This window comes from Hemiscyllium ocellatum, chromosome 30 (genome assembly GCF_020745735.1).
Source record: "Hemiscyllium ocellatum isolate sHemOce1 chromosome 30, sHemOce1.pat.X.cur, whole genome shotgun sequence".
NCBI lineage: Eukaryota > Metazoa > Chordata > Chondrichthyes > Orectolobiformes > Hemiscylliidae > Hemiscyllium > Hemiscyllium ocellatum.
Window position 1 is genome coordinate 54965007 of NC_083430.1, and position 13007 is coordinate 54978013.

General features: G+C 40.7%; 1 protein-coding gene across 2 annotated transcripts in view; it reads right to left on the reverse strand.

Moving 5' to 3' along the window:
• Positions 1-209: 209 nt before the first annotated feature.
• LOC132829841 (uncharacterized protein KIAA1522-like) overlaps positions 210-13007 on the reverse strand; it is a 196969-nt gene continuing 184171 nt past the window's right edge. For both annotated transcript variants that reach the window (XM_060847219.1, XM_060847220.1), the window contains exon 7: positions 210-4914. In XM_060847219.1, coding sequence (XP_060703202.1) covers positions 4871-4914 — 44 coding nt within the window. In that variant the 3' untranslated portion in view covers positions 210-4870. The remainder of the gene's footprint in view (positions 4915-13007) is intronic.

Below are 13007 nucleotides of genomic sequence, written 5' to 3' on the forward strand. Positions count from 1 at the left end.
AAGGCCTAATTGTAATTTTTTGAATCAAGTGACAATTTCTTCTACTTAATTCAAAAGATGAGCTGACGAGGTCGTTAAACAGTTCAGGATGGCATGGCATTTAACTAAAGAGATTTTACTCAGTTCTAATCCTGTACATGGTCAGGACAAACACAGTCCCATTTTTCATCTTAAAATTACTCCAGATAGAAACACAAAAGTGAGACAAGTTGGAAATTCATTTGCTAATTTATTAACAGTAAAGAAATATATATATATATATATATATCATTGCACTAGTAATATTTTCCTAAAAACTTTGAAAATCATAGTTTATACCCTTAAGTGATTAAATTCATATTAATTAAGGCCATAGCCCATGTTAATGACCAACTACGCTGCAATATAAATGTAATGTCAAACATACATTGTGCAGTAAATTCTCATTCCTTTGCATTCACACTGCAGTGAGGATTCAGAAAATTGGCAGTACAGATACACATGTCAGAAGAAGGAATGAAGGAGCTGGGCCACAGGGTCTCTGTTTGAATCAAATCATTATGATAACATGGTTATCGACAAAAAGAACAAACATTCAGCTTATTCCTGATCAGTTATGCAACAAATAATCAAGATACTTTGAAGTGGTCCAATCAATAGGAGCTTGAGACTTACAGTTCAAAGGGTCCTGAACATTCCAATTATGGTATTCATGACAACCTCCTGTTTAAAAGATACAATTCTTTTGGTTTGGCTTCATGAATGTCACAACCTCAGGGTTTCCTTTACTAGGTCTTTGGCTGGTGGGACACAGCTCACCCTGCTGCTTAAAGCCACCTATGAGGCTTTACAATTTGGTTTTTAATTCATCTATCAGCTCACTCATCCCTTTTTTTTCTGAGAAATTGAATTTAAGATTAAAACTACAATTGCAATTCCTGGCCAGTGCAGAAAGTAAAACAAAGAACAAACAACTTTTAACATTTACATTGTTATATACACCCATGGAACCCTTCCTATGTGCCAGGTTACAGCAGAAAATTGGGAAGCCCCACTAGTACAAAGATTCAAAATTTAGAAACCTGATGAATACTGACTGTTTGTTCATTGTGAAGCAGTGTCATCATATACTGGCACTTAGGGTGCTGGGAACTTTGGAACTTTTCAGAACTCAGTAGAACTTCCACAGCCACAGTGAATCCTGTATCATATGAAGCATGTGGCAAGGTCCGAGGAAGATATCCAGTGAAAAGGGATTGGATGCTTGTGCAGGAAACAAATGGTTCACAATGAATTAACAATTCTGGAAAGCGATGCAATATCTTTGAAGAGATTTAATGCAGCATAGATTTAGGATTGTGGAAGTGAGTTTGAACATCTAAGTGCACCCTGAGAAATTGCGGAATTAAACAGCAAATAGAGAGCATAGTAATATGGACAAAAAGTAGATGCTGTCATTGCCACCCCCATCCTCTTCCCCAGAACTTCAAATGACCATTTGGCCTGTAAACAGCTTGGGAATAAACATACAAATAATTTGGCTTCAGCTATTTGACCCCACTCCATCTGTTTTATAAAATGTACATTTATATTGAAGAACATGATCACAATTTTAAATTAATTTGTGCAAGCCAAATATTGTCTCTTTAGAATATACTTGTTTCCAAGTGTGCTTTTTAAAGATTTATTTTCAAATAACTGATGCTTCCAGCAAGTGAGAGGCCTATTAAAGAACCTGATTTTTATTATTGGCCTTTGATTATGTCTAGCTCAAAGATAAAAAGTTGGGCTAATTCTAAAATACCCTTAGCATTTCTCTGCAAGAACAATCATCCTCAATGATCAAATAATTTCACAGACATAGCCATCATTTAATAGAACTGAAACCTGCCAAGTTCAGAATTTTCCCTGTGGCCATATCCATTTAAAATGATCAATTGCTGAATATGACAACTATTAACAACTTGTACAGAAAAACAATTATATTTCCAGGTGAAATTTGGCAGTGAGTGGATTCTGGTCCATTGAGTGTTAATGTTTAAATAATGATGAATACTTTGTTTCCAAACAGTTCTCTGGAACTGAGAAGCACACAGTTATATGTCCCACTGGGGTGACAAAGTAGATTAGATTACTTACTGTGTGGAAACAGGCCCTTTGGCCCAACAAGTCCACACTGACCCACCCATACCCCTACATTTACCCCTTACCTAACACTACGGGCAATTTAGCATGGCCAATTCACCTGACCCACGCATCTTTGGACTGTGGGAGGAAACCGGAGCACCCGGAAGAAACCCACGCAGACACGGGGAGAACGTGCAAACTCCACACAGTCAGTCGCCTGAGTCGGGAATTGAACCCGGGTCTCAGGCGCTGTGAGGAAGCAGTGCTAACCACTGTGCCACCGTGCTGCCCGTTAAGTAGCTGCACATTAATCTAAGATAAGGATATGAATGCCAAATGAAAGGATTTGGATGTGGGATAATCAACAGAATGGTGCCATTATTGTTAAAGGAGGGCTGGTGCAATTTATTTTTCTGAAATCCAACAGGGTAGTTGTTATAAATGCCCATTGAAATTCTGGTTTAATTATTAATAATAATAAAAGATTATTGTTATTAATTTTTCAGTGTATAATATAAGCTGTTCACTTACCAATCGAACTACCAACATCTAGAAAACAAATCATTTTAATCATGCAGCTCTCAGGCAGCACCACAAGCCTCTGCTTTTAGAGGGGATGGTCATCATGAAAATCCAGCAAGTGACCATCCTCAAAATTAAACTCAAAGATTCATGAAAGACAAGTCATGACCAAGTCCTTAGTTGCCTGTTTTACACTTGTAGATAATGGTATATAGGTGGGTTTCTCCAACAAACAAGTGGAGGAGGGAAACTGCAATCAAGAGAGGAGTGCAATATTTGAAATGTGCAAAGTTTCCAGACAGCTCATTTAAAGACTGAATACAAAGCTTCTGTTCCAAAGCTGGCCAATGCATGTTTGTAAAGGGAAAACAGGGAAGTGTAAAGCAACATCTTTGATTAATGTTTTCCCTTCTCCCCTTGGCTCTGAGGAAGAACCCTCCTATATTGAAACAGAGCTCACAAAGCCAGTGCAGATGTTATAACAGGAGCGTCCTCAAATACTAGCTGCTTCACTTAAATGAGGGTGAACAGAATTAAACATTTCACTCCACAGGAAGACGACTGTTGATGATATTGTATCATTATGTATTCACTTGCTAGAAACAAGATTTAAGAAAAATTGATTACACAGAAGACACATTAACTGCAGAGTTTACAGAAAGCTTCGGAATGACTGAAAAAAATACCACATTGTCCATTTGTATTTGAATAGATTGAAGGTAATTCAGTGCTCTCATGAGACTACAGAAATAAAATTAGTGCCAACATTTATTTCAACAAAACTTAAATAAACCCTACATCCAGTGAAAATAGAATGTTGTACAAAAAAATCAGTGAAAGTGGAATGACAGTCTCTTCACTAGAGACTGGAGAAATTAGCTTCTTTTATTCATCATATTCATTTACTTGTGATAAGTGTACCAATTTCAAGAATTTAGAGCCCCTGATATTGATTGATTTGGATTTACTAATTAACTCTCAAGAATCAGACAATTCAAGGTTTTTCAAAAAAAAAGAACTTGCACTTTATAAATATATATCAAAGCTCTTTTCTCAGCTACCAGCAATCTAGCCTTGGGTCCAAATCTTCATCTTAGCCTTTCTATTGTTTCTCAAATACAGAACGCATGAGGTGTTATAATCCAGTGACAGTTACAAAGAACCTTCAATTCAGTGACTGTCCTTGAACCAGACCTCAGTTGGCTTCAGAGAATATAGCATCATTACCCAATGAACTGACAGTATTGCAGTGCTCCAATAAGACTGGACTCAGGTTAGGTTGGGAGCTGGAGAATGAGGCATTTTGTAACCAGGAAGTTGCAGCTTTCTACCATTGGTTCCAGATAATGCCACATTCTAAGATAAAAGGAAATCAGTGCCCAAAATCAACCCCTGTCTTTGCACACTGAAGAGACTCAGGTTAGAAATCTAACATCACCTTCATAATAACAAAAGAATGAGGGCGGGGACAAAATATCAAAAGGATAGGCAACTTGTGAAAGTCACATTATGGCCTGTATGTAGCTGCTGTCATTAGCAGGATAGTGGTATTATAATTTATTTACAATTTCAAAACCACAAGCTGAACCACAGCAAGTGACTTCTTTAGGGAGATCACTGGAAAGACAGTCTCTGATTTTTGATAGAGGACTTTTTTTGGCTTCAAGTTATTAATAGTCATTCTGCCTTATAAGTTAACAAAAAAGAATAAATTTCTAAGTAATTGCTGGTTTTGATTCACAGATAAAGTAACCCCAAATCCCCTCATTTTATAAGATAAGTGTGCTTCCTACTGATTCTTTTTAAAATGTAGTTATTTAGACAGGGAAACATTATATCCTCATTGACAAATTTAAAAAGTCTTAAACCACCTCCCTTAACATGCATCTTGTTGCCATAGAAACCACAGCATTGAGTGCCAGGTGGTGGTGTTACAATTGCACAATCCAGAATGACTGACAAAAATTATCCTCGCTCGTCTGAGATCCCTCTGATCTCTGACTGTAATTAGCACAGCGACACTTTTCTGTCTTCTGCTTTCATGGAATTCAGTTACAGTATAAAGTAAAAGGTGCAGCACTCCAGGCAAATGTTTTCTTAGTTTTGCATAAACAAGGCCATTACGTTTCAGCAGAAAAGCTTTTCTGAAGAATTGCTCATTTTGGATTGTTTCTGTCTTCCAAGGCAGGGAGATTGACTTTGAGCGCAGTGAACTCTGAGGTTTGACGCCCAAATTCTTCAGTTACTCTTGTAGGGCCAGCTGTCCATTTCCAGCTTCCAGCTTCCCTACATTTAGGAAGAAAAATGTTTTAACTCACAGTTGTTTAACTGATGTGGATAAATCTCTCAAACAGAACCTTCCATTTCATGCAAAATCATTTGCAATTTACAGATACAATTTTATATCAGCCAGGTTTAGAGGAATTTATTGCTGAACTTTTAACTCTTTCCTATTACAGCACAAAGTCATTTTAATGAAAATTTTCAAACAGGCCTCTGAACAGGTCAGGATTAAACAGATTTCCTTCATTTCCTGTCTGACCAAATTACAATCCGTTCATTAGAACAGAGGAGTGGTGCAAGAGAGGGCTGGGAAATAGACAAAGGGGAAGGTCAGTGGCAGATATTTAAACAGATATTTCATAATTCTCAAAATTTATTCCAATCAAGAAGAAGGACTGTGTGTGAAGGATGAAGCACTCAGTTAACAAAGGCCATCAAAAACTAAAACAAACAAAATGCTAAAAACCAGAGGAATTTCTTTTGAAGAATCAGAGGCAGATGACTCAAAGGTTAATAGAAAGGAAGAAAATTAATTCTGAAAGTAAACTGGCAAGCAATATAAAAACACAGAGCAAGTGCTTCTGCAGGTAAATAAAAAGAGAATAGTCATATAGGACTCTTTGAGGATGTGACAGGGAATTTATAAAAAGTAAGAGGGAAATGGCAGATACTTTAAACCAATATTTTGCATCTGGCTTCAAGGTAGTAGACACCATAAACATTCCACAGATATCATTTAGATACACAGCCTTAAGTCTTATCATTTTTAGTCCTATTCACAATATTAGAATCATAGAATTCAGCCCATTGGTTCCAAACTGACCCTCCAAAGTGCATTCCACCCAGACAGTCGCCTGAGGCTGAAATGAACTTAGGTCCCTGGTGTTGTGAGCCACTGTGCTGACCCGATGTAGTTGGAACTCTCTATCACTTTTCTTATTTTTGATTCTGCCCTTGTTCTTGTCTCTGCTGTCTCTTAGTTTTGGTAGGTATCCCTCTTCTGGAGGTCCAAGTAGACCACATCTACAGGTTTCCTTTTGATAAACTCCACTTGTTAGAACTTTAAAGACTGACAAACTTGAGAAATAGATAAAAACAATGACTGTAGATGCTGGAAACCAGATTCTGGATTAGTGGTGCTGGAAAAGCACAGCAGTTCAGGCAGCATCTGAGGAGCAGGGAAATCGACGTTTCGGGCAAAAGCCCTTCATCAGGAACAGATGTATTCCTGATGAAGGGCTTTTGCCTGAAACGTCGATTTCCCTGCTTCTCGGATGCTGCCTGAACAGCTGTGCTTTTCCAGCACCACTAATCCAGAAACTTAAGAAATACCATTTCCCTTTAACAAAATCATATTGATTCTGTTTGAATGCATTAAGCTTTTCTTAATGACCTGCTATTTCTTCCTTAATAATGGACTGTAGCATTTTTCCAATGAAATGTTAGATCAACTGGTCTATAAGGTAAAAACAATGACTGCAGATGCTGGAAACCAGATTCTGGATTAGTGGTGCTGGAAGAGCACAGCAGTTCAGGCAGCATCCAAGGAGCAGCGAAACCAACTGGTCTATAGTTTGCTGCTCTTAGTCACCCACATTTCTTGAGCAGGAACATTATTAAACTTTGCAACCAACCTGGAACCCTCTCAGAATCCAGCAACTTCAGGAACATTTCAGCTAATGCCTCCTATGTCCCTGCAGTTACTTCCTTTTAAAAATTAAAACCTTTTAATTTCCCTCTTCCTTTTTATTAATTCCCCAGTCATATCCTCCATGGATCCCACCCACATCTTTTACATACCTGCAGAACCATTTGCTGTTTCATTTAATATTTTTTGTCAGTTTACTTTCAAAATCAATTTTCTCCCTTTTAAAATGGTGGGCCATCAGGATTTGGTGAATTATCTGCCGTCAGTCCCATTCATTTGTCATATACTTTGTTCTCATGTCACAAGACCTTACCTCCCCTTGCCACCTTGTTTATCGGATTTCTTTTTAATGTTAATTGTGTCTACCACCTTGAAGACCAATGCAAAAATATGGTTGAGGAGTTGAAACTAAAGCAGATCAGACATAATCTTATAGAATTGCAGGGCAGGTTTGAGGGGCCAAATGACCTACTCCTGCTCATATTCCATATATTTTTACATTCTATAATTTTTAAGAAAGTTGTGTGGGAAAGACATTTTTACCCACATCCCTGCAAATACTCGAAGAGAAAAGAGACTGAAAGCAGCATTTTTCAAAACCTTGTTGTTTTCCGTGATGATTTACTCCCCTGTCCCTTTCCAAAAGGGCGGCACGGTGGCTCAGTGGTTAGCACTGCTGCCTCACAGCACCAGGGTCCCAGATTTGATTCCAGTCTCGGGTGACTGTGTGTGTGGAATTTACACATTCTCCCAGTGTCTGTGTGGGTTTCCTCTGGGTGCTCTGGTTTCTTCCCACAGTCCAAAGATGTGCATGTTAGGTGAATTGTTCGTGCTAAATTGCCTGTAGTGTTAGGTGCATTAATCAGAGGGAAATGGGTCTGGGTGGGTCACTCTTCAGAGGGTCGGTGTGGACTTGTTGGGCCAAAGGACCTGTTTCCACACTGTAGGGAATCTAATCTAAAAAATACAATGAGGCCAAACCCACTGTAAGTTGTGAAAGGCTCTACTCCCATTCAGGAAGGTTTGCATTACAAACTGTCTGCAGAGGCAAGCCTGCTCTGGGAGATGGTGAAGGATTTCAAACTACAGAACTGAGAGGCACCCCACCTCATCCCCACAGTCAGAGAACTTATCTGCCAGCATTTACTGGGAATGCCAAGTTAGGAAAAAGAAATCAGCTGGAGCTTGCACATTCCCAGTATGGCAGTGAAATTGGGAATGGCTTGGCGCAGCTCAACCCATTTCTTATATATATAAAATCCAGATTTGTATTTCAGGTTAAAATCTTGATCGGATTGGTCCCCTAAACCTAATCGTAAACGCATCCTTTCCCTTTTCAGATGTGAATGAACAATTGTACAACGTCAGCTCGACCACTCTCCCATGAAACATCAGTAATTTGGCAAATAAGTGAACAATACCTGAGCAGACAAATAACTGTTACAAAATTTGTAGATTTCTGTAACTACATTACAAACACAACAATAACTGTAGAAATTTGCTCTTCAGTTTCATTACTAACTTTGTGCTGTAGCCAAACAATTCAAACTTCAAATATTTTCTAAATTATTCAAACACCCATTCAGCTATGGCCCAATGTACAGTAACTGTCTGATTAATGTTCATTTGAGAAGTTTTGTATTTGATTGGTCCTGCACCCAAAGTATGCACGGTTATCTTTATTCCAGGATCTGGTTTATATCAGTTGTCTTCCTGTTCATCTTTGTAGTTACCTGGTGCTTACCTTCCACCCCACCAACCTTCGCATAAACCAAATCATCCGCCAACATTTCCGCCTCTTTCCTCCAAAAAGACTCCACCACCAGGGATATATTTTCCTCCCCGCCCCTTTCCACCTTCCACAAAGACCGTTCCCTCCGTGACTACGTCGTCAGGTCCACGTCCCCCTACAACCCACCCTCCCATCCTGGCACCTTCCCCTGCCACCGCAGGAACTGCAAATCCTGCACCCACACCCCCTCCCTCACCTCTGTCCAAGGCCCTAAAGGAGCCTTCCACATCCAAAGTTTTACCTGCACATCCACTAATATCATTTATTGTATCCGTTGCTCCCGATGCGGTCGCCTCTACCTTGGGGAGACTGGGCGCCTCCTAGCAGAGCGCTTTAGGGAACATCTCCGGGACACCCACACCAATCAACCACACCACCCCGTGGCCCAACATTTCAACTCCCCCTCCCACTCTGCCGAGGACATGGAGGTCCTGGGTCTCCTTCACCATCGCTCCCTCACCACCAGACGCCTGGAGGAAGAACGCCTCATCTTCTGCCTTGGAACACGTCAACCCCAGGGCATCAATGTGGACTTCAACAGTTTCCTCATTTCCCCTTCCCCCACCTCACCCCAGTTCCAAACTTCCAGCTCAGCACTGTCCCCATGACTTGTCCGGACTTGTCCTACCTGTCTATCTCTTTTTCCACCTATCCACTCCACCCTCTCCTCCCTGACCTATCACCTTCATCCCCTCCCCCACTCACCTATTGTACTCTATGCTACTTTCTCCCCATCCCCACCCTCCTCTAGCTTATCTCTCCACGCTTCAGGCTCTCTGACTTTATTCCTGATGAAGGGTTTTTGCCTGAAACATCGATTTTACTGCTCCTCGGATGCTGCCTGAACTGCTGTGCTTTTCCAGCACCACTAATCCAGAATCTGGTTTCCAGCATCTGCAGTTATTATTTTTAACCTTGCAGTTACCTCGTAACGTACACATAGCTAAAATGGCACTAAGAACACAGCTACATAAACACATTCAGAAAAAATCTCAACTCAGTTTTAAACTATTCTAACATCTGAAAATCTTCTTTTGAAATCATTGATTTCACCTTCAGAGTTAACTACTCTGATACACACCCAGCTGACCTTGCAACTGCTGTTAATTGTTATCAGATTCTGCTGTTATTGCTTGGATTTACATACAGTAGAGAACTAAATGATGATGATGATGATGATGATGATGATCAGGACCTGATTCCAAACTCCCTCTGACATTGACAAGATCCTTAAAGTTATCAATGAATGGCTTCATTAAAAAAAAATTAAAAGCATCTATTTCATTGTTACTATGGAACTAATTGCTTCTATAAGGAGTGTGGTATGTGAATTAACTTTATTAATTAACATAGAGGGTGCAAGAGGAGGATGGGTGGCTGTTTGGCGTATGATACCATGGAGGTGGCTGATCAAGGCAGGGAAATGTGCGCATGAAGTTTGAGGGGAGGGCTAGTGGGTTTTCTTCTTTTGGTTATAACCGGATGAAATCCCGCAGCATTAAGCTGTGCCTTGTAAAAAGAGAGCATTTACCTCCACACCCAGCAGGCAAAGCTGAGTGTGAATTCTTTCCTAGGTCCATTGATCCCACTGCAGTCCACACTGTGCAGTCCCACATCTCCCTTCACTCCCTGCTGCAGCATCTTTACTGTCAATGTACCAATGCTCAGAAATTCCCTATCTATTCCCTTAAATTTTCTTTCAAACATACCCTGGATAAGCCTCAGGTTACCCATCCTAATATCCTGCAATGTTTATGCTTCAGTAAATATTGTGAAGCAACATGAAAAATTTTCCTAAAATACAGGTATGTTACTGTTGGAATAAAATATTATTGCTGCTCATCTTGCAAAGCCCCCTGAGCAAATTACAGCTGTTATTCCAACAAGTAGAAATGAGAAGGTATGTTAATACAATAAATCACACACAAATTATGGGGGTTAGGAAAGTGTTTTTAAAACTTCAAAGGCCTTGTACACAATGGTCAATTCCAGAAACTTCCCAAAAATAACATGTTGGGTTGCCAGTTTGGTGCTAAATCACAACTTCTATAAAATGGAAGTAAACAGCCAGGGAGGAGTAGGAAAGAGATGAAGGAGTGATTGACAAAATTATCACGTCTTTTAACTTTATTCAAAATGTTGATTCATTGCAAAACATGTAGCTTCAAAATCACATTAATATGGGCCGGGTGCTGACAGGTGGGACTAGATTGGGTTGGTTTCAGAATGCAATGCCAAAAATATAAGCTGTTTAACATTCAAAACTGAACTTAAAAAGCACAGAAGAGTTGAAGGAGGAGTGAAACAACAGTCTCACGGAGTGAATCTGACCATCGCCCCTTGACATTCAAAGACATTACCTTCACTGAATGTCCACTATCGAATCCTGGGGGCTACCACTGACCAGAAACTGAACTGAAGGAGAGATTTGTTTAGGGGCATGGGGATAGAATCATAGAGATGTACAGCATGGAAACAGACCCTTTGGTCTAACCCGTCCATGCCGACCAGATATCCCAATCCAATCTAGTCCCACCTGTCAGCACCCGGTCCATATCCCTCCAAACTCTTCCTGTTCATATACCCACCCAAATGCCTCTTAAATGTTGCAATTGTACCAGCCTCCACCACATCCTCTGGCAGCTCATTCCATACACATATCACGCTCTGCATGAAAGAGTTGCCCCTTAGGTCTCTTTTATATTTTTCCCCTCTCACCCTAAACCTATGCCCTCTAGTTCTGGACTCCCCGACCCCATGGAAAAGACTTTGCCTATTTATCCTATTCATGCCCCTCATAATTTTGTAAGATCACCCCTCAGCCTCCGACACTCCAGGGAAAACAGCCCCAGCCTGTTCAGCCACTCCCTGTAGCTCAAATCCTCCAACCCTGGCAACATCCTTGTAAATATTTTCTGAACCCTTTCAAGTTTCTCAACATCTTTCCGATAGGAAGGAGACCAGAATTGCACGCGATATTCCAATAGTGGCCTAACCAATGTCCTGTACAGCCGCAACATGACTTCCCAACTCCTGTACTCAATACTCTGACCAATAAAGGAAAGCACAACAAACACCTTCTTCACTATCCTATCTACCTGCAACTCCACTTTCAAGGAGCTATGAACCTGTACGCCAAGGTCTCTTTGTTCAGCAACACTCCCTAGGACCTTACCATTAAGTGTATAAGTCCTGCTAAGATTTGCTTTCCCAAAATGCAGCACCTCGCATTTATCTGAATTAAACTCCATCTGCCACTTCTCAGCCCACTGGCCTATCTGGTCCAGATCCTGCTGTAATCTGAGGTAACCCTCTTCGCTGTCCACTACACCTCCAATTTTGGTGTCATCTGTTACTAATTCTACCTCTTATGCTCGCATCCCACTCATTTACATAAATGACAAAAAGTAGAGGGCCCAGCACCGATCCTTGTGGCACTCCACTGGTCGCAGGCCTCCAGTCTGAAAAATAACCCTCCTCCACCACCCTCTGTCTTCTACCTTTGAGCCAATTCTGTATCCAAATGGCTAGGTCTCCCTGTACTCCATGAGATCTAACCTTGCTAATCAGTCTCCCATGGGGAACCTTGTCGAACGCCTTACTGAAGTCCATGTAGATCACATCTACTGCTCTGCCCTATCAATCTTCTTTGTTACTTCTTCAAAAAAACTCAATCAAGTTTGTGAGACATGATTTCCCACGCACAAAGCCATGTTGACTATCCCTAATCAGTCCTTGCCTTTCCAAATACATGTACATCCTGTCCCTCAGGATTCCCTCCAGCATCTTGCCCACCACCGAGGTCAGGCTCACCGGTCTATAGTTCCCTTGCTTGCCTTTACCGCCCTTCTTAAACAGTGGCACCACGTTTGCCAACCTCCAGTCTTCCGGCACCTCACCTGTGACTATCGATGATACAAATATCTCAGCAAGAGGCCCAGCAATCACTTCTCTAGCTTCACACTGAGTTCTCGGGTACACCTGATCAGGTCCTGGGGATTTATCCACTTTTAACCATTCCAAGACATCCAGCACTTCCTCCTCTGTAATCTGGACATTTTGCAAGATGTCACCATCTATTTCCCTACAGTCTATATCTTCCATATCCTTTTCCAAAGTAAATACTGGCGCAAAATATTAATTTAGTATCTCCCCCATTTTCTGTGGCTCCACACAAAGGCCGCTCAGCTGATCTTTGAGGGGCCCTATTCTCTCCCTAATTACCCTTTTGTCCTTAATATATTTGTAAAAACCCTTTGGATTCTCCTTAATTCTATTTGCAAAAGCTATCTCATGCCCCCGTTTTGCCCTCCTGATTTCCCTCTTAAGTATACTCCTACTTTCTTTATACTCGAAGGATTCATTCAATCTATCCTGTCTATACCTGACACATGCTTCCTTCTTTTTCTTAACCAAATCCTCAATTTCTTTGGTCATCCAGCATTCCCTATACCTACCAGCCTTCCCTTTCACTCTGACAGGAATATACTGTCTCTGGATTCTTGTTCTCTTATTTCTGAAGGCTTCCCATTTTCCAGCCGTCCCTTTACCTGCGAACATCTGCCTCCAATCAGCTTTCAAAAGTTCTTGCCAAATACTATCAAAATTGGCCTTTTTCCTATTTAGAACTTCAACTTTCGGATCTGGTCTATCCTT